The sequence below is a fragment of the Petromyzon marinus genome, chromosome 76 (assembly GCF_048934315.1).
Source record: "Petromyzon marinus isolate PM22_M1 ecotype Great Lakes invasive population chromosome 76, UKy_Petmar_22M1.pri1.0, whole genome shotgun sequence".
Taxonomy (NCBI): domain Eukaryota; kingdom Metazoa; phylum Chordata; class Hyperoartia; order Petromyzontiformes; family Petromyzontidae; genus Petromyzon; species Petromyzon marinus.
Window position 1 is genome coordinate 3,665,782 of NC_133742.1, and position 27,526 is coordinate 3,693,307.

At 52.2% G+C, this 27,526-nt stretch overlaps 1 protein-coding gene across 1 annotated transcript; it reads left to right on the forward strand.

Moving 5' to 3' along the window:
- Window positions 1-2,575: 2,575 nt before the first annotated feature.
- Window positions 2,576-25,615, forward strand: LOC116937513 (protein SDA1 homolog). Its single transcript, XM_076056529.1, has 6 exons — window positions 2,576-3,309; window positions 4,780-4,884; window positions 8,049-8,147; window positions 22,011-22,121; window positions 22,969-23,040; window positions 25,485-25,615. Exons 1-6 carry the CDS (start codon window positions 3,220-3,222, stop codon window positions 25,587-25,589), a joined length of 582 nt encoding a protein of 193 aa, XP_075912644.1. The 5' UTR covers window positions 2,576-3,219; the 3' UTR covers window positions 25,590-25,615.
- The last annotated feature ends 1,911 nt before the right edge of the window (window positions 25,616-27,526 follow it).

Genomic DNA, 27,526 nt, shown 5'->3' on the forward strand with positions numbered 1-27,526 from the left:
TCGTGAAGGATGCTGCTGCTACTGGGGCCAGTGCCAGGCTAGGTGAACGACGCTCACAACAACGAGCGGAGCGCCGGGTGGATAAAGTGCAGCGAGTTGGCACAGTGGGGAGCACATCTGGTGGTGTGGGGGGTGGGGTCACGTGATGTAACGGGCGACGTTTCAGGCAAGAGGCCTTCTTGATGATAGCGAATAGATAGATGTAAATAGATATCTCTCTGTCTCTCAATAAAAGTGGTTTTAAACTGCACGACTTGACTTTGTGTGTCTCTCTGTGTCTGTCTCTGTGTCTGTTTCTGTCTCTCTGTGTCTGTCTCTGTTCTCTCGCTCACCCAATCGCCAACTCACTCACCCACCCACTCATTCACTCAGCCACTCACCCACCAACTCACTCATTCACTCAGTCACTCACCCACCCACTCATTCACTTAGCCACTCACTTAGCCACTCACTCACCCACTCACTCATTCACTCACTCAGTCATTCACCCACCCATTCATTCACTCAGCCACTCACTTAGCCACTCACCCACCAACTCACTCATTCACTCAGTCACTCACCCACCCACTCATTCACTCAGCCACTCACTTAGCCACTCACTCACCTACTCACTCACCCACTCACTCATTCACTCAGTCACTCACCCACCCACTCATTCACTCAGCCACTCACTTAGCCACTCACTCACCCACTCACTCACCCACTCACTCATTCACTCACTCATTCACTCAGTCACTCACCCACCCATTCATTAACTCAGCCACTCACTTAGCCACTCACCCACCAACTCACTCATTCACTCAGTCACTCACCCACCCACTCATTCACTCAGCCACTCACTTAGCCACTCACCCACTCACTCATTCACTCACCCACCCACTCATTCACTTACTCACCCACCCACTCATTCACTCAGTCACTCACTTAGCCACTCACCCACCCACTTATTCACTCAGTCACTCACTCACCCACCCACTCATTCACTCAGCCACTCACTTAGCCACTCACTGATCCACTCGCTCAATCACCCACACATTCACTTACCCACTCAGCCACTCACTTAGCCACTCATTCACTCACTCCTCAGCCACTCACTCATTTACTCACTCATTCACTCAGTCACTCACTCAGCCACTCACTCAGCCATTCATTCATTCACAGCCACTCAGCCACTCACTCATTCACTCATCCACTCACTCCTCAGCCACTCACTCAGCCACTCACTCAGCCACTCACTCATTCACTCACTCCTCATTCAGCCACTCATTCATTCTCACTCAGCCACTCAGCCACTCAGCCACTCACTCCTCAGTCACTCACTCATTCACTCACTCATTCACTCACTCCTCATTCACTCAGTCACTCACTCAGCCATTCATTCACAGTCACTCAGCCACTCACTAAGCCACTCACTCATTCACTCAGCCACTCACTCCTCATCCACTCACTCCTCAGCCACTCACTCCTCAGCCACTCACTCCTCAGTCACTCACTCAGCCACTCACTCCTCAGCCACTCACTACTCAGCCACTCACTCATTCACTCAGCCACTCGCTCAGCCACTCATTCATTCACACAGTCACTTACTCAGCCACTCACTCATTCACTCACCCACCTACCCTACTCATGAACACACTCACCTAATCACTCACCTAATCACTCACCATCTCACTCGCCTAATCACTCACAATCTCACTCACCATCTCATTCACCTAATCACTCACCCACTCGCTCACTTAATAAACCCCGCCCACCTCGACCCAAGCCTCGCCCCCAATCAACTGAAGCCCCGCCCCTGGTTTTGATACCCCGCCTCCCTTAGACTGAAGGTCCCGCCCTCTTATACTCAAGCCCCTGCCCTCTACGCGTGGAGGCCCCGCCTCCTATTCTCGAGGCCCCACCCCTTTAGTCTCAAGGCCCCGCCCCCTTAGTATCAAGGACCCGACGCCCATCGTCTCGAGGCCCCTCCCCCTGGGCTCTAGGCTTCGTTCCATTCGACTCGAGACCCCGCCCCCCAGTCTCAAGGCCCCTCCCCCGAGGCTCCGTTCCCTTCGACTCGAGGCCCCGCCCCCCAGTCTCAAGGCCCCTCCCCCGAGGCTCCGTTCCATTTGACTCAAGGCCCCGCCCCCCCAATCTCGAGGCCCCTCCCCCTAGGCTCGAGGCTGGGTCCCATTAGACTCGAGGCCCCTCCCCCGAGGCTCCGTTCCATTCGACTCGAGGCCCCTCCCCCCAGTCTCGAGGCCCCTCCCCCCAGTCTCGAGGCCCCTCCCCCCAAGCTCGAGGCTCCGTTCCATTCGACTCGAGGCCCCGCCCCCCAGTCTCAAGGCCCCTCCCCCGAGGCTCCGTTCGATTTGACTCAAGGCCACGCCTCCCAATTTCGAGGCCCCTCCCCCTAGGCTCGAGGCTCCGTTTCATTCGACTCAAGGCCCCGCCCCCCAGTCTCGAGGCCCCGCCCCCCAGTCTCGAGGCCCCGCCTCATCAGCCTCGAGGCCCCCCCCCCCTTCGGCTCGAGGCTCCGCCCTCTAATCCTTGAGACGAACAAATCCCCGCCCTAAGCCAAGTTGCTCCGCCCACCCCCGTCACGCCGTGACCCCCTAACCCCTCCTCGTGCTCCTGCCCCGCCCCTCACCCACGTGGCTGTGGAGAAGCCGAGGCCGAAGTCGCCTCAACACGCAGCTCGCGGCGGGGGAGAGCGGAGAGAGAGAGGGAGGAGAGCGGGGAGAGGGAGAGAGAGAGAGAGGGGGGAGAGAGAGCGGGGTGAGACAGAGGCATAGGCAGAGAGGGAGAGAGACACAGAGGCATAGGCAGAGAGAGAGAGGGAGAGAGACAGAGGGAGACAGAGAGGCAGAGAGGGAGAGACAGAGAGAGGCATAGGCAGAGAGAGGGAGGAAGAGACAGAGGGAGAGAGACAGAGAGAGGGAGGGAGAGACAGAGAGAGGGAGGGAGAGACAGAGAGAGGCAGAGAGAGAGAGAGACAGAGAGAGGGAGGGAGAGACAGAGAGAGGGAGGGAGAGAGAGGGAGGGAGAGACAGAGAGAGGCATAGGCAGACAGAGAGAGGGAGAGAGAGAGAGAGAGACAGAGAGAGAGAGACAGAGAGGCATAGGCAGAGGGAGACAGAGAGAGGGAGAGAGAGAGACAGAGAGAGACAGACAGAGAGAGAGAGGAGCGTGAGTCCCCATCCATTATCTCGCCTCGCCGCGTGAGACGGCCCAGCGAGGATGGCCGGCAGACGCAACAATCAGCTGGCGCACAGCGTCCAGCAGTTGCAGAACCTGGTCAAGCGAGACCCGGAGTCCTACCGAGACGAGGCGAGCACTGTACACGCGCGGGCCGCACTGTACACGCACTGTACCGGCGACACTTTATGTAGCACTGTACACGCGCGGGCCACACTGTACACGCGCGCGCTGTCACCCACGCGGTCCGCACTGTACGCGCACTGTACCGGCGTCACTTTTCTGTAGCACTGTACCACCACGCGGGCTGTACAGTGCACGGGGCGTACAGTGCAGCCTCGGACCCACGTGTCGCACCGCAAAAGGCGCTACAGTGGCACGCGCGCGCACTGTACGCAGCACGTACAGTGCGTGTACAGTGGTCGCGTGCGGAGCATTGTACAGATGATGGTGATGTTGGTTGTTATGATGGTAGAGATGCTACTACTGCTGCTGATACTACTGTTACTGCTGCTGCTACTACTGATGCTGATGCTACTGCTTCTGATGTTGCTGCTACTACTACTGCTGATCCTACTGCTCCTGATACTACTGCTACTGCTGATACTACTGCTGATACTACTACTGCTGATACTACTGCTCCTGATACAACTACTACTACTGCTGCTACTACTGCTGATACTACTGCTGATGCTACTACTGCTGATACTACTACTGCTGATACTACTGATACTATTACTACTGATACTACTACTGCTGCTGCTGATACTACTGCTGCTGATGCTACTACTGCTTCTACTACTGCTGATACTACTACTGCTGATGCTACTACTGCTTCTACTACTGATACTACTACTGCTGATACTACTACTACTGATACTACTGCTGCTGATACTACTGATACTATTACTATTGATACTACTACTGTTACTGCTGCTACTACTACTGCTGCTGATACTTCTGATGGTGATGCTACTGCTTCTGATGTTGCTGCTACTGCTGATACTACTACTGCTGATACTACTGCTGCTGCTACTACTACTGCTCCTGATACTACTACTGCGGCTACTACTGCTACTGCTGATACTACTGCTGATACTACTACTGCTGATACTATTACTACTGATACTACTACTGTTGCTGCTGATACTACTGCTGCTGATGCTACTACTGCTTCTACTACTGCTGATACTACTACTACTGATGCTACTACTACTGCTGCTACTATTACTGCTGATACTACTACTGCTGATACTACTACTGCTGATACTACTACTGCTGATACTACTACTGATACTACTGATGCTACTACTGCTACTGCAGCTGATACTACTACTGCTGCTGATACTACTGCTGATACTACTACTGCAACTGCTGATACTACTACTGCTGCTGATACTACTACTACTGCTGCTGATACTACTACTACTGCTGATACTACTACTGCTGATACTACTACTACTGCCGCTACTACTGCCGCTACTACTGCTGATACTACTACTGCAACTGCTGATACTACTACTGCTGCTGATACTACTACTGCTGCTGATACTACTACTGCTGCTGCTGATACTGCTGCTACTGTTGGTGATGTGTGCACAGTTCCTGCAGCAGTATCGTCACTATGAGTCGAAGCTGGAGGTGTTTCAGCTCCACCCGGAGCAGCCCAACAAGGAACTGGGGGAGCTCATCATGTTTATAGCACAGGTCTGTAGTACACATACTATAGTACTATAGTACACGTACTATAGAACTATAGTACACATACTGTAGTTCTATAGTACACACACTATAATACTATAGTACACATACTATAGTACACATACTATAGTACTATAGTACATATACTATAGTACTATAGTACACACACTATAGTACTATAGTACACACTATAGTTCACACACTATAGTACACGTACTATAGTCCTATAGTACAATACTATAGTACACATACTGTAGTACTATAGTACACACACTATAGTACTATAGTACACGTACTATAGTAGTCTGTAGTACACATACTATAGTCCTATAGTGCACATACTTTAGTAATATAGTACACATACTATAGTAGACTATAGTACACGTACTATAGTCTACTATAGTACACGTACTATAGTAGTCTGTAGTACACATACTATAGTCCTATAGTACACATACTTTAGTACTATAGTACACATACTATAGTACTATAGTACACGTACTATAGTACTATACTACACATACTATAGTACTATAGTACACGTACTATAGTACACGTGCTATAGTACACGTGCTATAGTACACGTACTATAGTACTGTAGTACACATACTATAGTACACATACTATAGTACTATAGTATGTGTACTATAGTACTATAGTACACGTACTATACTACACGTACTATAGTACTATAGTACACACACTATAGTACACGTACTATAGTACTATAGTACACGTACTATAGTACTATAGTACACGTACTATAGTACTATAGTACACGTACTATAGTACTATAGTACACATACTATAGTACTATAGTACACATACTATAGTACTGTAGTACACATACTATAGTACTATAGTACACGTACTATAGTAGTCTGTAGTACACATACTATAGTCCTATAGTACACATACTTTAGTACTATAGTACACATACTATAGTACTATAGTACACATACTATAGTACACGTGCTATAGTACACGTGCTATAGTACACGTGTTATAGTACTGTAGTACACATACTATAGTACACATACTATAGTACTATAGTATGTGTACTATAGTACTATAGTACACGTACTATAGTACACATACTATAGTACTATAGTACACATACTATAGTACTATAGTACACATACTATAGTACTATAGTACACGTACTATAGTAGTCTGTAGTACACATACTATAGTCCTATAGTACACATACTTTAGTACTATAGTACACATACTATAGTACTATAGTACACATACTATAGTACTATAGTACACATACTATAGTACTATAGTACACATACAATAGTACACGTGCTATAGTACACGTGCTGTAGTACACGTGCTATAGTACACGTACTATAGTACTGTAGTACACATACTATAGTACACATACTATAGTACTATAGTATGTGTACTATAGTACTATAGTACACGTACTATAGTACTATAGTACACACACTATAGTACACGTACTATAGTACTATAGTACACGTACTATAGTACTATAGTACACGTACTATAGTACTATAGTACACGTACTATAGTAATATAGTACACGTACTATAGTACACATACTATAGTTCACATACTATAGTACGCATACTATAGTCCTATAGTACACATACTATAGTACACATACTATAGTACTATAGTACACATACTATAGTTCACATACTATAGTACTATAGTACACATACTATAGTACACATACTATAGTACTATAGTACACATACTTTAATACTATAGTACTATAGTACACATGCTATAGTACACGTACTATAGTACTATAGTACACGTACTATAGTACACGTACTATAGTACTATAGTACACGTACTATAGTACTATAGTATGTGCACTATAGTACTATATTACACATACTATAGTACACGTACTATAGTACACATACTATAGTACACGTACTATAGTACACATACTATAGTACACGTACTATAGTACACATACTATAGTACTATAGTATGTGTACTATAGTACTATAGTATGTGTACTATAGTACTATAGTATGTGTACTATAGTATGTGTACTATAGTACTATAGTATGTGTACTATAGTATGTGTACTATAGTATGTGTACTATAGTTCACATACTATAGTACACATACTATAGTCCTATAGTACAATACTATAGTACTGTAGTACACATACTATAGTACACATACTATAGTACTATAGTATGTGTACTATAGTACGTGTGCTATAGTTCACTACTACTATAGTACACAGTCTATAGTACACATACTATAGTAGACATACTATAGTACACATTCTATAGTAGACAGTCTATAGTACACAGTCTATAGTACACACGCACAGTCTATAGTACACACTACTGATACTATTGCTACTGATACTATTGCTACTGATACTATTGCTATTGATACTACTGATACTATTGCTGCTACTGATACTACTGATACTATTGCTACTACTGATACTATTGCTGCTACTGATACTATTGCTGCTACTGCTACTACTGATACTATTGCTGCTACTGCTACTACTGATACTATTGCTGCTACTGATACGACTGATACTATTGCTGTAACTGATACTACTTATACTATTGCTGCTACTGATACTATTGCTGCTACTGATGCTACTGATACTATTGCTACTACTGATACTATTGCTGCTACTGATACTACTGATACTATTGCTGCTACTGATACTATTGCTGCTACTGAGACTATTGCTGCTACTGATACTATTGCTATTGCTACTACTGATACTACCTATAGTACTGATACTACTGATGCTATTGCTATTGCTGATACTGCTGATGCTATTGCTACTACTGATACTACTGATACTATTGCTACTACTGATACTACTGCTACTATTGCTATTGCTACTACTGGTACTACCTATAGTACTGATACTATTGCTACTATTGATACTACTGCTACTATTGCTATTGCTACTACCGATACTACCTATAGTACTGATACTATTGCTACTATTGATACTACTGCTACTATTGCTATTGCTACTACCGATACTACCTATAGTACTGATACTATTGCTACTACTGATACTACTGATACTATTGCTACTACTGATACTACTGCTACTATTGCTATTGCTACTACCGATACTACCTATAGTACTGATACTATTGCTACTACTGATACTACTGATACTATTGCCCCTGTAGGTGGCTCACTGCTACAAGGATCTCCTAGCGGAGTTCCCGCAGCACCTCGCTCAGCTCCTGCAGCAGCACCACTCGACCACCGACACGGAACTGCGCATGGTACCCCCCTCCCCCCCCGTGTACCCTCACCACGCCCCCGTGTACCCTCACCACCACAGGTGTACCCTCACCACCACAGGTGTAGCCTCACCACCACAGGTGTACCCTCACCACCACAGGTGTACCCTCACCACCACAGGTGTAGCCTCACCACCACAGGTGTACCCTCACCACCACAGGTGTACACTCACCACAGGTGTACACTCACCACAGGTGTACACTCACCACAGGTGTACACTCACCACCACAGGTGTACCCTCACCACCACAGGTGTACCCTCACCACCACAGGTGTACACTCACCACCACAGGTGTACCCTCACCACCACAGGTGTAGCCTCACCACCACAGGTGTACCCTCACCACCACAGGTGTACCCTCACCACCACAGGTGTATACTCACCACCACAGGTGTACACTCACCACCACAGGTGTACACTCACCACCACAGGTGTACCCTCACCACCACAGGTGTACCCTCACCACCACAGGTGTACACTCACCACCACAGGTGTACCCTCACCACAGGTGTACACTCACCACCACAGGTGTACACTCACCACCACAGGTGTAGCCTCACCACCACAGGTGTACCCTCACCACCACAGGTGTAGCCTCACCACCACAGGTGTACCCTCACCACCACAGGTGTACCCTCACCACAGGTGTACCCTCACCACCACAGGTGTACACTCACCACCACAGGTGTACCCTCACCACAGGTGTACACTCACCACCACAGGTGTAGCCTCACCACCACAGGTGTACCCTCACCACCACAGGTGTACACTCACCACCACAGGTGTACACTCACCACCACAGGTGTACCCTCACCACCACAGGTGTACACTCACCACCACAGGTGTACACTCACCACCACAGGTGTACCCTCACCACCACAGGTGTACCCTCACCACCACAGGTGTACACTCACCACAGGTGTACCCTCACCACCACAGGTGTACACTCACCACCACAGGTGTACACTCACCACCACAGGTGTACCCTCACCACCACAGGTGTACCCTCACCACCACAGGTGTACCCTCACCACCACAGGTGTACACTCACCACAGGTGTACCCTCACCACCACAGGTGTACCCTCACCACCACAGGTGTACACTCACCACCACAGGTGTACTCTCACCACCACAGGTGTACCCTCACCACCACAGGTGTACACTCACCACCACAGGTGTACCCTCACCACAGGTGTACCCTCACCACCACAGGTGTACCCTCACCACCACAGGTGTAGCCTCACCACCACAGGTGTACACTCACCACCACAGGTGTACACTCACCACCACAGGTGTACACTCACCACAGGTGTACCCTCACCACCACAGGTGTAGCCTCACCACCACAGGTGTACACTCACCACCACAGGTGTACACTCACCACCACAGGTGTACACTCACCACCACAGGTGTAGCCTCACCACCACAGGTGTACACTCACCACCACAGGTGTATACTCACCACAGGTGTACCCTCACCACCACAGGTGTACACTCACCACCACAGGTGTACACTCACCACAGGTGTACCCTCACCACCACAGGTGTACCCTCACCACCACAGGTGTACCCTCACCACCACAGGTGTACCCTCACCACCACATGTGTACCCTCACCACCACAGGTGTACCCTCACCACCACAGGTGTATACTCACCACAGGTGTACACTCACCACCACATGTGTACCCTCACCACCACAGGTGTAGCCTCACCACCACAGGTGTACCCTCACCACCACAGGTGTACCCTCACCACCACAGGTGTACCCTCACCACAGGTGTACCCTCACCACCACAGGTGTACACTCACCACAGGTGTACCCTCACCACCACAGGTGTAGCCTCACCACGCCCCCGTGTACCCTCACCACAGGTGTACACTCACCACCACAGGTGTACACTCACCACAGGTGTACACTCACCACCACAGGTGCACCCTCACCACCACAGGTGTATACTCACCACAGGTGTACACTCACCACCACAGGTGTACACTCACTACCACAGGTGTACCCTCACCACCACAGGTGTACACTCACCACCACAGGTGTACCCTCACCACAGGTGTACCCTCACCACCACAGGTGTACACTCACTACCACAGGTGTACACTCACCACCACAGGTGTACCCTCACCACCACAGGTGTACCCTCACCACCACAGGTGTACCCTCACCACAGGTGTACCCTCACCACCACAGGTGTACACTCACCACAGGTGTACCCTCACCACCACAGGTGTAGCCTCACCACGCCCCCGTGTACACTCACCACAGGTGTACACTCACCACCACAGGTGTACACTCACCACCACAGGTGCACCCTCACCACCACAGGTGCACCCTCACCACCACAGGTGTATACTCACCACAGGTGTACCCTCACCACCACAGGTGTACACTCACCACCACAGGTGTACCCTCACCACAGGTGTACCCTCACCACCACAGGTGTACACTCACTACCACAGGTGTACACTCACCACCACAGGTGTACCCTCACCACCACAGGTGTACACTCACCACCACAGGTGTACCCTCACCACAGGTGTACCCTCACCACCACAGGTGTACCCTCACCACCACAGGTGTACACTCACCACCACAGGTGTAGCCTCACCACCACAGGTGTACACTCACCACCACAGGTGTACACTCACCACCACAGGTGTACACTCACCACCACAGGTGTAGCCTCACCACGCCCCCGTGTACCCTCACCACAGGTGTACACTCACCACCACAGGTGTACCCTCACCACCACAGGTGTACCCTCACCACCACAGGTGTAGCCTCACCACCACAGGTGTACCCTCACCACCACAGGTGTACCCTCACCACCACAGGTGTACCCTCACCACAGGTGTACCCTCACCACCACAGGTGTACACTCACCACAGGTGTACCCTCACCACCACAGGTGTAGCCTCACCACGCCCCCGTGTACCCTCACCACAGGTGTACACTCACCACCACAGGTGTACACTCACCACAGGTGTACACTCACCACCACAGGTGTACCCTCACCACCACAGGTGTATACTCACCACAGGTGTACACTCACCACCACATGTGTACCCTCACCACCACAGGTGTACCCTCACCACCACAGGTGTACCCTCACCACCACAGGTGTACACTCTCCACCACAGGTGTAGCTGTGTGTGTGTGTTGGTGTGTAGTTGTAGCTGTCTGTGTAGATTTGTGTGTTTGTGTAGGTGTGTGTGTGTAGGTGTGCGTGTGTAGGTGTGTGTGTAGCTGTGTGTGTGTATTGTGGGGAGCGATAGTGTAGCGGTTAGCGCTACGCTGCGCTATGAACCTGTCGACCCGGGTTCGATTCCCGCTCACGGCCAACACCAGTGACGATTATCTGAACCGGTCCCGGGCCTCCCCTAGGTCGACTCAGCCTCAAATGAGTACCTGGTGCGGTGTGTAAACATTGCCACTAGGGAGACAAAGGCGGTCGGGCGTGGTGCTGGCCACCCACCCCCTCGTGTACCGTTCCGGCCTTCATAGGTGCTCGCTAACAGCACTTGCCCCAACAGTCTGTCAAGGCTATATTGGGGATCTTTGTCTTTGTGTAGCTGTGTGTGTGTAGCTGTGTGTGTGTAGCTGTGTGTGTGTAGCTGTGTGTGTGTGTGTGTAGCTGTGTGTGTGGGTGTAGCTGTGTGTGTGTAGCTGTGTGTGTGTAGCTGTGTGTGTGTAGATGTGTGTGTGTGTGTACGTGTGTGTGTACGTGTGTGTAGGTGTGTGTAGATGTGTGTAGGTGTGTGTAGAGCTGTGTGTGTGTGTGTGTGTAGCTGTGTGTGTGTGTGTAGATGTGTGTGTGTAGGTGTGTGTAGGTGTGTGTAGATGTGTGTAGGTGTGTGTAGAGCTGTGTGTGTGTGTGTGTAGCTGTGTGTGTGTGTGTGTAGATGTGTGTGTGTAGGTGTGTGTGTGTGGGTGTATGTGTGTAGCTGTGTGTGTGTAGTGTGTGTAGCTGTGTGTGTGTGTAGATGTGTGTGTGTGTAGGTGTGTGTGTGTGTAGGTGTGTGTGTGTGTAGCTGTGTGTGTGTAGCTGTGTGTGTGTAGCTGTGTGTGTGTAGGTGTGTGTAGCTGTGTGTAGGTGTGTGTAGCTGTGTGTGTGTGTAGCTGTGTGTGTGTAGCTGTGTGTGTAGATGTGTGTGTGTAGCTGTGTGTGTGTGTAGGTGTGTGTGTGTGTGTAGATGTGTGTAGCTGTAGGTGTGTGTGTAGATGTGTGTAGGTGTGTGTGTGTGTGTAGATGTGTGTAGGTGTGTGTGTGTAGATGTGTGTAGGTGTGTGTAGGTGTGTGTGTGTGTAGATGTAGGTGTAGGTGTGTGTGTGTGTGTGTAGATGTAGGTGTGTGTGTGTAGATGTGTGTAGGTGTGTGTAGGTGTGTGTGTGTAGATGTGTGTAGGTGTGTGTGTGTAGATGTGTGTAGGTGTGTGTGTGTGTGTGTAGGTGTGTATGTGTGTAGCTGTGTGTGTGTAGCTGTGTATGTGTGTAGATGTGTGTGTAGGAGTGTGTGTGTAGGTGTGTGTGTGTAGATGTGTGTGTGTAGGTGTGTGTGTGTAGATGTGTGTAGGTGTGTGTGTGTGTAGATGTGTGTAGGTGTGTGTGTAGGTGTGTAGGTGTGTGTGTAGATGTGTGTAGGTGTGTGTGTGTAGGTGTGTGCGTGTGTGTGTAGATGTGTGTGTAGCTGTGTGTGTGTGTAGATGTGTGTGTGTGTAGATGTGTGTGTGTAGGTGTGTGTGTACGTGTGTGTGTGTGTGTGTGTAGGTGTGTGTAGATGTGTGTGTGTGTACATGTGTGTAGGTGTGTGTGTAGATGTGTGTAGATGTGTGTAGGTGTGTGTGTGTGTAGATGTGTGTGTGTGTGTGTAGGTGTGTGTGTGTGTGTAGGTGTGTGTGTGTACGTGTGTGTAGGTGTGTGTGTGTGTGTAGCTGTGTGTGTGTAGCTGTGTGTGTAGATGTGTGTGTGTAGGTGTGTGTGTGTGTGTAGATGTGTGTAGCTGTAGGTGTGTGTGTAGATGTGTGTAGGTGTGTGTGTGTAGATGTGTGTAGGTGTGTGTAGGTGTGTGTGTGTGTAGGTGTGTGTGTAGATGTAGGTGTGTGTGTAGGTGTAGGTGTGTGTGTGTGTGTAGATGTAGGTGTGTGTGTGTAGATGTGTGTAGGTGTGTGTAGGTGTGTGTGTGTAGATGTGTGTGTGTGTAGATGTGTGTAGGTGTGTGTGTGTGTGTAGATGTGTGTGTAGGTGTGTATGTGTGTAGCTGTGTGTGTGTAGCTGTGTATGTGTGTAGATGTGTGTGTAGGAGTGTGTGTGTAGATGTGTGTGTGTAGGTGTGTGTGTGTAGATGTGTGTAGGTGTGTGTGTGTGTAGATGTGTGTAGGTGTGTGTGTAGGTGTGTAGATGTGTGTGTGTGTAGGTGTGTGTGTAGATGTGTGTAGGTGTGTGTGTGTAGGTGTGTGTGTAGATGTGTGTAGGTGTGTGTGTGTAGGTGTGTGCGTGTGTGTGTAGATGTGTGTGTGTGTAGCTGTGTGTGTGTGTGTGTAGATGTGTGTGTGTAGGTGTGTGTGTACGTGTGTGTGTGTACATGTGTGTAGATGTGTGTGTGTGTGTACATGTGTGTAGGTGTGTGTGTGTGTAGATGTGTGTAGATGTGTGTAGGTGTGTGTGTGTAGATGTGTGTAGGTGTGTGTGTGTAGGTGTGTGTGTAGATGTGTGTAGCTGTGTGTGTGTGTAGCTGTGTGTGTGTAGCTGTGTGTGTGTGTGTAGGTGTGTGTGTGTGTAGATGTGTGTGTGTGTGTAGGTGTGTGTGTGTGTGTAGGTGTGTGTGTGTACGTGTGTGTAGGTGTGTGTGTGTGTAGATGTGTGTGTGTGTAGATGTGTGTGTGTGTAGGTGTGTGTGTGTGTAGGTGTGTGTGTGTGTAGCTGTGTGTGTGTAGCTGTGTGTGTGTAGCTGTGTGTGTGTAGGTGTGTGTAGCTGTGTGTAGGTGTGTGTAGCTGTGTGTGTGTGTAGCTGTGTGTGTGTAGCTGTGTGTGTAGATGTGTGTGTGTAGCTGTGTGTGTGTGTAGGTGTGTGTGTGTGTGTAGATGTGTGTAGCTGTAGGTGTGTGTGTAGATGTGTGTAGGTGTGTGTGTGTGTGTAGATGTGTGTAGGTGTGTGTGTGTAGATGTGTGTAGGTGTGTGTAGGTGTGTGTGTGTGTAGATGTAGGTGTAGGTGTGTGTGTGTGTGTGTAGATGTAGGTGTGTGTGTGTAGATGTGTGTAGGTGTGTGTAGGTGTGTGTGTGTAGATGTGTGTAGGTGTGTGTGTGTAGATGTGTGTAGGTGTGTGTGTGTGTGTGTAGGTGTGTATGTGTGTAGCTGTGTGTGTGTAGCTGTGTATGTGTGTAGATGTGTGTGTAGGAGTGTGTGTGTAGGTGTGTGTGTGTAGATGTGTGTGTGTAGGTGTGTGTGTGTAGATGTGTGTAGGTGTGTGTGTGTGTAGATGTGTGTAGGTGTGTGTGTAGGTGTGTAGGTGTGTGTGTAGATGTGTGTAGGTGTGTGTGTGTAGGTGTGTGCGTGTGTGTGTAGATGTGTGTGTAGCTGTGTGTGTGTGTAGATGTGTGTGTGTGTAGATGTGTGTGTGTAGGTGTGTGTGTACGTGTGTGTGTGTGTGTGTGTAGGTGTGTGTAGATGTGTGTGTGTGTACATGTGTGTAGGTGTGTGTGTAGATGTGTGTAGATGTGTGTAGGTGTGTGTGTGTGTAGATGTGTGTGTGTGTGTGTAGGTGTGTGTGTGTGTGTAGGTGTGTGTGTGTACGTGTGTGTAGGTGTGTGTGTGTGTGTAGCTGTGTGTGTGTAGCTGTGTGTGTGTAGCTGTGTGTGTAGATGTGTGTGTGTAGGTGTGTGTGTGTGTGTAGATGTGTGTAGCTGTAGGTGTGTGTGTAGATGTGTGTAGGTGTGTGTGTGTAGATGTGTGTAGGTGTGTGTAGGTGTGTGTGTGTGTAGGTGTGTGTGTAGATGTAGGTGTGTGTGTAGGTGTAGGTGTGTGTGTGTGTGTAGATGTAGGTGTGTGTGTGTAGATGTGTGTAGGTGTGTGTAGGTGTGTGTGTGTAGATGTGTGTGTGTGTAGATGTGTGTAGGTGTGTGTGTGTGTGTAGATGTGTGTGTAGGTGTGTATGTGTGTAGCTGTGTGTGTGTAGCTGTGTATGTGTGTAGATGTGTGTGTAGGAGTGTGTGTGTAGATGTGTGTGTGTAGGTGTGTGTGTGTAGATGTGTGTAGGTGTGTGTGTGTGTAGATGTGTGTAGGTGTGTGTGTAGGTGTGTAGATGTGTGTGTGTGTAGGTGTGTGTGTAGATGTGTGTAGGTGTGTGTGTGTAGGTGTGTGTGTAGATGTGTGTAGGTGTGTGTGTGTAGGTGTGTGCGTGTGTGTGTAGATGTGTGTGTGTGTAGCTGTGTGTGTGTGTGTGTAGATGTGTGTGTGTAGGTGTGTGTGTACGTGTGTGTGTGTACATGTGTGTAGATGTGTGTGTGTGTGTACATGTGTGTAGGTGTGTGTGTGTGTAGATGTGTGTAGATGTGTGTAGGTGTGTGTGTGTAGATGTGTGTAGGTGTGTGTGTGTAGGTGTGTGTGTAGATGTGTGTAGCTGTGTGTGTGTGTAGCTGTGTGTGTGTAGCTGTGTGTGTGTGTGTAGGTGTGTGTGTGTGTAGATGTGTGTGTGTGTGTAGGTGTGTGTGTGTGTGTAGGTGTGTGTGTGTACGTGTGTGTAGGTGTGTGTGTGTGTAGATGTGTGTGTGTGTAGATGTGTGTGTGTGTAGGTGTGTGTGTGTGTAGGTGTGTGTGTGTAAAACAACCCCCTACCTCCTCGCGGTGCCGGACGGGCAACTCTGTCGTGGACAGTGCTGTGGGGGGAGTTCCAATTTTGATTGGCTCCTCCCCTCATGGCATATGTGTCCACCACAGGGGCTAAACGGGGGCTCTGGACGGGTGCGAGGGGCTGGTAACCCCTCCACCTTCAATTAATTACCACAAAACCACGAATTAAAGTGAAATATGTAACAACTAAGCTTGTGCCGGAGGCCCCGGGGGGCCAGGCGTCTATGACGTCTCCTGGCCAAACCCCAATTGGCGGAGCCAGGAGATTGAATACCTACCCTCGGGGCTACTCCAGAAACAACGAAAAGCCACTACGGGTGGCCACGTGGAATGTTCGAACGCTCACTGCAGAGGAGAGGCTGCCACTCCTCTGTCGGGAGCTGGACCGGTACCGCCTGGATCTATGCGGCATTCAGGAGGTCCGGTGGACCGGCTCTGGCTCCTGCCACCATGAGGGGTGGACAGTCCTCTACTCGGGGCAGCAGACTGCCAAACAACAGGGTGTGGGTCTTCTTTTGAACAAAAGAATGAAGGGGGCGTGGGAGCGTGGCGGTGAGGTGTGGGAAGCTGTAAGCCCCAGGCTACTTTGGGCTCGCCTTCCCATCAACCGGAGGCGAGGAATGGTGGTCGTGGTTACTTATGCCCCCACCGAAGATGAACATCCGTGGAGGGATGCAGGCAAAGCCGATGAGTCAAATGCCTTCTATGACCTCCTGTCACAGGTGCTGGCTAAAGTGGCCCCTCGGGATAGAGTCATCATGTTGGGTGACTTCAATGCCCGAGTTGGTCATGATACTGGCACCTGGTCTGGAGTGATTGGAGGGCATGGGCCAGATCAGCTCAATAACAATGGTAGGAGGCTGCTAGATTTTTGTGCAGCCCATGGGCTTGTAATTACCAACACGCTGTTCCGGCATCGGCGCATCCACACAACATCATGGATGCATGCCGGGTCCAAGCAAGAACATCTGCTGGACTACATAGTGACGGACCAGCGAATGCGAGCCCATGTCCTTGACACCAGGACCTACCGTGGAGCTGATCTGCCCTCTGACCATCGACTAGTCATCTGTAAGATGCGCCTGCCATTCTTCCACTCCGGTGGTGGGTGTACACCCAGGACCCCATTCCAACCTAAAGTGGCCTGGTCTCAGTTATCTGATGAAAGTTGCAAGCGAGAATTTCATCATCGCTTGCGGCTGGGATTGGCATCGTCCCCGACTCCTCCTGATGTCGAGGGTAAATGGGCGAGGTTTAGGACTGTGACTCATGCAGCTGCAATGGCTGCTTTGGGTACGCGGTCCAGACCTCCCCAGACATCCTGGATGACAGAGGAGTTGTTCAGGATGGTTGAGAAAAAGCGACAGGCCCACTGTCATCGGCTACAGAATCCCACGTCAGAGAATGAGGAGGCTTACCGCAGCCTTCGCTCGGAGGTTCGGAGAGCCGTGAGGCGCTGCAAGGATGGGTGGTGGTCGCGGGTTGCTGAGGAGATGGAGTCTGCCTCAGTGGCCCGTGATCACAAATCGCTATTTAACTCCATCAAAAAAGTAACCTGCAGCGCCACACCTATTACCATCATTAGGGGAAAAAACGGTGATCCAATTTCCGACCCCCAGGAACAGGTTCGCAGATTTGCTGAGCATTTCTGTGAGGTCCTGGGGGAGGGAAAATCCCACAGCCAGGAAAACATCGTGGCACAAAGTGAGGATGACCCTGCTGAGGCTGCGGTGCCTCAAATATTGGATGAAGTCACCCCCTGTGAGTGGCTGGCTGAGGTGCCATCTGCTGAGGAAGTATTGAAGGCGATCCGGAGTCTGAGACCAGGAAAGGCAGCGGGCAGAGATGATCTCCCAAGCGAAATGCTGAGGGAGGGTGGCGTTTGTGCACAGACTGCCCTATATGACATCATAACAACAGTCTGGACCACTGGACGGGTTCCGCAGGATTGGAAGGATGCCCTGGTGGTCCCCCTTTTTAAGAAGGGGGACCGCACAGACTGTAACAACTACAGGGGCATCTCACTCCTCAGTGTGCCGGGAAAGGTCCTGGCAAGGATTATTCAGCATCGCCTTGCCAGGCACGCTGAGGAGAGGCTTGCGGAGCCCCAATGCGGTTTCAGGAAAGGGCGGTCCTGCACAGATGCCATATTTTCTGTCCGTCTGCTACAGCAGAGGTGTAGGGAATTCCAACAAGACCTACATCTCTGCTTTATTGACCTGGTCAAGGCCTATGATACCATCAGTAGGCCTGGGCTCTGGGTCGTTCTTCGTGCTTTTGGAGTACCTGACCCTCTGCTCACGATCATTAAGGACCTTCATGATGGTGAGCGGGCCCGGGTAAAACTACGTGGCCGGGAGTCAGAGCCATTCCCTGTACACCTTGGGGTGCGACAGGGATGTCCTCTGGCTCCCACATTATTTAACATCTATTTTGACCACGTAGTTCGTGAAGCCTTCAATAGCTGTACCGGGGGAATCTCCATATGGTACAGATATAATGGGAGGCTAATCGATGCCCGGGTGCGGTCAAGGGATGGCTCCCTATTGCTCAACCACGTTATGTATGCTGATGACTTGGTAATAGCTGCTCAGTCAGAGGAGGAGTTGGAGACGCTGCTGCTGAGACTGGAGCGTGCCACTAAGAGGTGGGGCCTTACCATCAGCCCCACCAAAACTAAGCACCTGCCTGGGTATTTTGTACCATCGGACACTCCACCCCCACAACTCCCAATCGGTGATGGGGCAGTTGTGGAGAGAGTGGAGAGTTTCCCATACCTGGGCAGTGTGCTTATGACTGGCTCCAGTTTAACAGCAGAGGTCTCACTCCGAATCAGTCGAGCGGCAATATCTTTTCATCGGTTGCGTAACGCTGTGTGGAAGCTACCTGGTCTGTCGCTCCGCACTAAGCTTCAGGTCTTCTCGGCCACGGTCATTCCCTCCCTTCTCTACGCTTGCGAAACGTGGACCCCCCTAATGGAACATCTTCGCCGGTTAGAAACATTTAGGCTGACCTGCCTACGATCCATCCTGGGTTTAACCAGACTGGATTGTGTGAGGAGCTCACAAATCCTTGAAAGATCTGGGCAGGGTCCCATCGGTGAGCTCCTCCGGCAGGCAAGGCTGCGATGGCTGGGTCATGTAGCCCGCATGCCCAGCCACCGCATGCCGAAACAGCTTTTGTTTGGCCGGATTGAGGGGGCTAAGCGGGCGCGGCACGGGCTAGAGAAGAGATGGAGTGATGTGGTACAGGAGGACGTGGAGCTGAGTGGACTTGCCGATGACTGGTACCAGCGGTGTCAAGATCGGCCTCTGTGGAGGAGGCTCGTGAAGGATGCTACTGGGCAGTTGGAGGCAGTCGCCCTCCAACAACAACGGAGGGCGGAGGAGCGACGCTCACAACAGCGAGCGGAGCGCCGGGTGGCTAAAGCACAGCAGGTTGGCACAGTAGGGGGCACAGGTGGTGCATCAGCCAGTCATCTCAGTCAGTCGACCCGTGGCACCTGGGTCTGCCCCGTGACCTCCTGCCAGCGGGCGTTCGACACTTCACGTGGCCTCAGGGTGCACATAGCCTGGCACAAGCGTCGTGGTGACGTCACCGCCACTTAGTGGCGAATGGCGGTTGTTGTTGTTGTTGTGTGTAGCTGTGTGTGTGTAGCTGTGTGTGTGTTGTTTGTGTGTGTAGATGTGTGTGTGTAGCTGTGTGTGTGTGTAGGTGTGTGTGTGTGTGTAGATGTGTGTAGCTGTAGGTGTGTGTGTAGATGTGTGTAGGTGTGTGTGTGTGTGTAGATGTGTGTAGGTGTGTGTGTGTAGATGTGTGTAGGTGTGTGTGTGTAGGTGTGTGTGTGTAGATGTAGGTGTGTGTGTAGGTGTAGGTGTGTGTGTGTGTGTAGATGTAGGTGTGTGTGTGTAGATGTGTGTAGGTGTGTGTGTAGATGTGTGTAGGTGTGTGTGTGTAGATGTGTGTAGGTGTGTGTGTGTGTAGATGTGTGTGTGTAGGTGTGTATGTGTGTAGCTGTGTGTGTGTAGCTGTGTATGTGTACGTGTGTGTGTGTGTGTGTGTAGATGTGTGTGTGTGTGTGTACATGTGTGTAGGTGTGTGTGTGTGTAGATGTGTGTAGATGTGTGTAGGTGTGTGTGTGTAGATGTGTGTAGGTGTGTGTGTGTAGGTGTGTGTGTAGATGTGTGTAGCTGTGTGTGTGTGTAGCTGTGTGTGTGTGTAGCTGTGTGTGTGTGTAGCTGTGTGTGTGTGTGTGTAGGTGTGTGTGTGTGTAGATGTGTGTGTGTGTAGGTGTGTGTGTGTACGTGTGTGTAGGTGTGTGTGTGTGTGTGTAGATGTGTGTGTGTGTAGGTGTGTGTGTGTGTAGGTGTGTGTAGGTGTGTGTGTGTGTAGGTGTGTGTGTGTAGCTGTGTGTGTGTGTAGGTGTGTGTGTGTGTAGATGTAGGTGTGTGTGTAGGTGTAGGTGTGTGTGTGTGTGTAGATGTAGGTGTGTGTGTGTAGATGTGTGTAGGTGTGTGTGTGTAGATGTGTGTAGGTGTGTGTGTGTAGATGTGTGTAGGTGTGTGTAGATGTGTGTTTGTAGGTGTGTGTAGATGTGTGTTTGTAGGTGTGTATGTGTGTAGCTGTGTGTATGTAGCTGTGTATGTGTGTAGATGTGTGTGTAGGAGTGTGTGTGTAGGTGTGTGTGTGTAGATGTGTGTGTGTAGGTGTGTGTGTGTAGATGTGTGTAGGTGTGTGTGTGTGTAGATGTGTGTAGGTGTGTAGATGTGTGTGTGTGTAGGTGTGTGTGTAGATGTGTGTAGGTGTGTGTGTGTAGGTGTGTGCGTGTGTGTGTAGATGTGTGTGTGTGTAGCTGTGTGTGTGTGTAGATGTGTGTGTGTGTGTAGATGTGTGTGTGTAGGTGTGTGTGTACGTGTGTGTGTGTGTGTAGGTGTGTGTAGATGTGTGTGTGTGTGTGTACATGTGTGTAGGTGTGTGTGTGTGTAGATGTGTGTAGGTGTGTGTGTGTAGATGTGTGTAGGTGTGTGTGTGTAGGTGTGTGTGTAGATGTGTGTAGCTGTGTGTGTGTGTAGCTGTGTGTGTGTGTAGCTGTGTGTGTGTGTAGGTGTGTGTGTGTAGATGTGTGTGTGTGTGTGTAGGTGTGTGTGTGTGTGTAGGTGTGTGTGTGTACGTGTGTGTAGGTGTGTGTGTGTGTAGATGTGTGTGTGTGTAGATGTGTGTGTGTGTAGGTGTGTGTGTGTGTGTGTAGGTGTGTGTAGGTGTGTGTGTGTAGATGTGTGTGTGTGTAGGTGTGTGTGTGTGTACGTGTGTGTAGGTGTATGTGTGTGTAGGTGTGTGTGTGTGTAGGTGTGTGTGTGTGTAGGTGTGTGTAGATGTGTGTGTGTGTGTGTGTAGATGTGTGTGTGTGTAGCTGTGTGTGTAGGTGTGTGTGTATATGTGTGTAGGTGTGTGTGTAGGTATGTGTGTAGGTGTGTGTGTGTGTAGGTGTGTGTGTGTGTAGGTGTGTGTGTGTGTAGGTGTGTGTGTGTGTAGCTGTGTGTGTGTAGGTGTGTGTGTAGATGTGTGTGTGTTTAGATGTGTGTGTGTGTAGATGTGTGTGTGTGTACGTGTGTGTAGGTGTGTGTGTGTAGGTGTGTGTACGTGTGTGTAGGTGTGTGTGTAGGTGTGTGTGTGTACGTGTGTCTAGGTGTGTGTGTGTAGGTGTGTGTGTGTACGTGTGTGTAGGTGTGTGTGTGTAGGTGTGTGTAGGTGTGTGTGTGTACGTGTGTGTAGGTGTGTGTGTGTACGTGTGTCTAGGTGTGTGTGTGTAGGTGTGTGTGTGTACGTGTGTGTAGGTGTGTGTGTGTAGGTGTGTGTAGGTGTGTGTGTGTAGGTGTGTGTGTAGGTGTGTGTGTACATGTGTGTAGGTGTGTGTGCGCGTGCTACTCAGCTCTCCAGCACTTGCCCCTGCAGTGTGTTGAGAGGCTACCCGGGGGACCTTTGCCAGTGCCTGTGCAGAGCGCTGATCCTCATGAGGCACAAGGATCTGGTGCAGCCTCTGGGCCTGCTGGAGCTCTTCTTCACCCTGCTGCGTTGTCCAGACAAGCTGCTACGCAAGGTGGGCCGGTCACCGTGGGTGGGTGGCACGGTGGGTGGGTGGGGTGGGTGGGGTTCACGGTGGGTGGGTGGGGTTCATGGTGGGTGGGGTGGGGTGGGTGGGGTGGGTTCACGGTGGGTGGGGTGGGGTGGGTGGGGTTCATGGTGGGTGGGTGGGGTGGGTGGGGTGGGTGGGGTTCATGGTGGGTGGGTGGGTGGGGTCGGTGGGGTTCATGGTGGGTGGGGTGGGTGGGGGTCATGGTGGGTGGGTAGGGTGGGTGGGGTTCACGGTGGGTGGGGTGGGTGGTTTCACAGTGGGTGGGTAGGGTGGGTGGGTGGGGTTCACGGTGGGTGGGGTGGGTGGTTTCACGGTGGGTGGGTGGGTAGGGTGGGTGGGGTTCACGGTGGGTGGGGTGGGTGGTTTCACGGTGGGGTGGGTTGGGTGGGGTTCATGGTGGGTGGGTGGGGTGGGTGGGTGGGTGGGGTGGGTGGGTGGGGTGGGTGGGTGGTGTGGGTGGGGTGGGTGGGTGGTGTGGGTGGGGTGGGTGGGTGGGGTGGGTGGGTGGGGTTCAGGGTGGGTGGGGTGGGGTGGGTGGGGTTCAGGGTGGGTGGGGTGGGTGGTTTCACGGTGGGGTGGGTTGACTGGGGTTCATGGTGGGTGGGTGGGGTGGGTGGGTGGGTGGGGTGGGTGGGTGGGGTGGGTGGGGTGGGTGGGGTGGGGTGGGTGGGGTTCAGGGTGGGGTTCAGGGTGGGTTCAGGGTGGGTGGGGTGGGTGGGTTCACGGTGGATGGTACAGAACTCTCGTTTTCCTGTAACCCCCCCCCCCCGTGCCCCCTCCCCCCCCCGTGCCCCCCCCCCTCCCCCCCCAGACGCTGTACCAGCACATTGTGAGTGACATCCGGGGCATCAACGCCAAGCACAGGAACAATCGTGTTAACACGGTGAGCGTGGGGTGAGCGTGGGGTGAGCGAGCGGGGTGAGTGGTGAGTGAGCGGGGTGAGCGTGGGGTGAGCGTGGGGTGAGCGTGGGGTGAGTGGTGAGCGAGCGGGGTGAGCGTGGGGTGAGCGTGGGGTGAGCGTGGGGTGAGTGGTGAGCGAGCGGGGTGAGCGTGGGGTGAGCGGGGGGTGAGTGGTGAGCGAGCGGGGTGAGCGTGGGGTGAGCAAGCGGGGTGAGCGTGGGGTGAGCGTGGGGTGAGTGGTGAGCGTGGTGAGTTCGTGGTAATTGGTGAGTGCGTGGTGAGTAATTGGTGAGCGTGGTGAGTAATTTTTGAGCGTGGTGAGTAACTGGTGAGTGTGGTGAGTAATTGGTGAGCGTGGTGAGTAACTGGTGAGCGTGGTGAGTAATTGGTGAGAGCGTGGTGAGTAACTGGTGAGCGTGGTGAGTAACTGGTGAGCGTGGTGAGTAATTGGTGAGCGTGGTGAGTAATTGGTGAGCGTGGTGAGTAATTGGTGAGTGTGGTGAGTAACTGGTGAGCGTGGTGAGCGAGTGAGTGGTAACTGGTGAGCATGGTGAGTTCGTGGTGAGTTCGTGGTGAGTGCGTGGTGAGTAACTGGTGAGTAATTGGTGAGTGTGGTGAGTAACTGGTGAGTGCGTGGTGAGTAACTGGTGAGTGCGTGATGAGTAACTGGTGAGCGTGGTGAGTAACTGGTGAGCGTGGTGAGTAACTGGTGAGCGTGGTGAGTAATTGGTGAGCGTGGTGAGTAACTGGTGAGTGCGTGGTGAGTAACTGGTGAGCGTGGTGAGTAACTGGTGAGCGTGGTGAGCGCGTGATGAGTAACTGGTGAGCGTAGTGAGTAACTGGTGAGCGTGGTGAGTAACTGGTGAGTAACTGGTGAGCGTGGTGAGTAACTGGAGTTCGTGGTGAGTAATTGGTGAGTGTGGTGAGTAACTGGTGAGCGTGGTGAGTAATTGGTGAGTGTGGTGAGTAACTGGTGAGCGTGGTGAGTAACTGGTGAGCGTGGTGCGCGAGTGAGTGGTGAGTAATTGGAGAGCGTGGTGAGTAACTGGTGAGCGTGGTGAGTTCGTGGTGAGTTCGTGGTGAGTGCGTGGTGAGTGAGTGGTGAGTAACTGGTGAGCGTGGTAAGTAACTGGTGAGCGTGGTGAGTAACTGGTGAGCGTGGTGAGCGAGTGAGTGGTGAGTAACTGGTGAGTGTGGTGAGTAACTGGTGAGCGTGGTGAGTAATTGGAGAGCGTGGTGAGTAATTGGTGAGTGTGGTGAGTAACTGGTGAGCGTGGTGAGTAACTGGTGAGTAACTGGTGAGCGTGGTGAGTAACTGGTGAGCGTGGTGAGTAACTGGTGAGCGTGGTGAGTAATTGGTGAGTGTGGTGAGTAATTGGTGAGCGTGGTGAGTAATTGGTGAGCGTGGTGAGTAATTGGTGAGCGTGGTGAGTAACTGGTGAGCGAGTGAGTGGTGAGTAACTGGTGAGTGTGGTGAGTAACTGGTGAGCGTGGTGAGTAACTGGTGAGCGTGGTGAGTAACTGGTGAGCGTGGTGAGTAACTGGTGAGTGCGTGGTGAGTAACTGGTGAGCGTGGTGAGTAACTGGTGAGTAACTGGTGAGTGTGGTGAGTAATTGGTGAGTGTGGTGAGTAACTGGTGAGCGTGGTGAGTAACTGGTGAGCGTGGTGAGTAACTGGTGAGCGTGGTGAGTAACTGGTGAGCGTGGTGAGTAACTGGTGAGTAACTGGTGAGTGTGGTGAGTAATTGGTGAGTGTGGTGAGTAACTGGTGAGCGTGGTGAGTAATTGGTGAGTGTGGTGAGTAACTGGTGAGCGTGGTGAGTAATTGGAGAGCGTGGTGAGTAATTGGTGAGCGTGGTGAGTAACTGGTGAGCGTGGTGAGTAATTGGTGAGCGTGGTGAGTAACTGGTGAGCGTGGTGAGTAATTGGTGAGAGCGTGGTGAGTAATTGGTGAGTGTGGTGAGTAACTGGTGAGCGTGGTGAGTAACTGGTGAGTAACTGGTGAGCGTGGTGAGTAACTGGTGAGCGTGGTGAGCGAGTGAGTGGTGAGTAACTGGTGAGCGTGGTGAGTAACTGGTGAGCGTGGGGAGTAACTGATGAGTAACTGGTGAGTGCGTGGTGAGTAACTGGTGAGCGTGGTGAGTAACTGGTGAGTAACTGGTGAGCGTGGTGAGCGTATGAGTGGTGAGTAATTGGAGAGCGTGGTGAGTAATTGGTGAGTGTGGTGAGTAATTGGTGAGTGTGGTGAGTAACTGGTGAGCGTGGTGAGTAATTGGTGAGTGTGGTGAGTAACTGGTGAGCGTGGTGAGTAACTGGAGTTCGTGGTGAGTAATTGGTGAGTGTGGTGAGTAATTGGTGAGCGTGGTGAGTAACTGGTGAGTAACTGGTGAGCGTGGTGAGTAACTGGTGAGCGTGGTGAGTTTGCAGGCTCTGCAGAACTTCCTGTACTCCATGGTACGAGACAGCAACAGTACAGCAGCCAAGATGGCGCTGGACGTGATGGTCCAGATGTACAAACGCAACGTGTGGTGAGGAACGCTCACCACCCACACGCTCACCCACCCACACGCTCACCACCCACACGCTCACCACCCACACGCTCACCCACACGCTCACCCATTCACCCACACGCTCACCCACCCACACGCTGACCCACCCACACACTCACCCACCCACACGCTCACCACCCACACGCTCACCCACCCAGATGCTCACCCACACGCTCACCCATTCACCCACACGCTCACCCACCCACACGCTCACCCACCCACACGCTCACCCACCCACACGCTCACCCACACGCTGACCCATCCAGACGCTCACCCACCCAGACGCTCACCACCCACACGCTCACCTACCCAGACGCTCACCCATTCACCCACACGCTCACCCATTCACCCACACGCTCACCCATTCACCCACACGCTCACCCATTCACCCACACGCTCACCCACCCACACGCTCACCTACCCAGACGCTCACCCATTCACCCACACGCTCACCCATTCACCCACACGCTCACCCATTCACCCACACGCTCACCACCCACACGCTCACCCACCCACACGTTCACCCACCCACACGTTCACCCACCCACACGCTCACCCACCCACACGCTCACCACCCACACGCTCACCCACCCACACGCTCACCCACCCACACGCTGATCCACCCACACGCTCACCCACCCACACGCTCACCACCCACACGCTCACCCATTCACCCACACGCTCACCCACCCACACGCTCACCCACCCACACGCTCACCCACCCACACGCTCACCCACCCACACGCTTACCCACCCACACGCTCACCCACACGCTGACCCACCCACATGCTCACCCACCCACACGCTCACCCACCCACACGCTCACCCACCCACACGCTCACCCACCCACACGCTCACCCACCCACACGCTCACCCACTCACACGCTCACCCACGCGCTGACCCACCCAGACGCTCACCCACCCACACGCTCACCCACCCACACGCTCACCCACCCACACGCTGACCCATCCAGACGCTCACCCACCCAGACGCTCACCACCCACACGCTCACCTACCCAGATGCTCACCCATTCACCCACACGCTCACCCATTCACCCACACGCTCACCCATTCACCCACACGCTCACCCATTCACCCACACGCTCACCCACCCACACGCTCACCTACCCAGACGCTCACCCATTCACCCACACGTTCACCCACACGCTCACCCATTCACCCACACGCTCACCACCCACACGTTCACCCACCCACACGCTCACCCACCCACACGCTCACCACCCACACGCTCACCCACCCACACGCTCACCCATTCATCCACACGCTCACCCACCCACACGCTGATCCACCCACACGCTCACCCACCCACACGCTCACCACCCACACGCTCACCCATTCACCCACACGCTCACCCACCCACACGCTCACCCACCCACACGCTCACCCACCCACACGCTCACCCACACGCTGACCCACCCACACGCTGACCCACCCACACGCTGACCCACCCACACGCTCACCCACCCACACGCTCACCCACCCACACGCTCACCCACCCACACGCTCACCCACCCACACGCTCACCCACCCACACGCTCACCCACCCACACGCTCACCCACACGCTGACCCACCCAGACGCTCACCCACCCAGACGCTCACCCACCCAGACGCTCACCACCCACACGCTCACCCACCCACACGCTCACCCACCCACACGCTCACCCATTCACCCATATGCTCACCCACCCACACGCTCACCCAACCACGCGCTCACCCACCCACACGCTCACCCACCCACACGCTCACCACCCACCCACACGCTCACCCACCCACACGCTCACCACCCACCCACACGTACACCCACCCACACGCTCACCCACCCACACGCTCACCACCCACACGCTCACCACCCACACGCTCACCCACCCACACGCTCACCCACCCATACGCTCACCCA

What these genes read in the sequence shown, in the direction of transcription:
- LOC116937513 (XM_076056529.1), top strand. Translation starts at nt 3,220, where the DNA reads ATGGCCGGCAGACGCAACAATCAGCTGGCGCACAGCGTCCAGCAGTTG. An exon ending in CGGAGTCCTACCGAGACGAG is followed by an intron (nt 3,310 to 4,779) that starts GCGAGCACTGTA and finishes ATGTGTGCACAG; the next exon opens with TTCCTGCAGCAGTATCGTCA. An exon ending in TCATCATGTTTATAGCACAG is followed by an intron (nt 4,885 to 8,048) that starts GTCTGTAGTACA and finishes TTGCCCCTGTAG; the next exon opens with GTGGCTCACTGCTACAAGGA.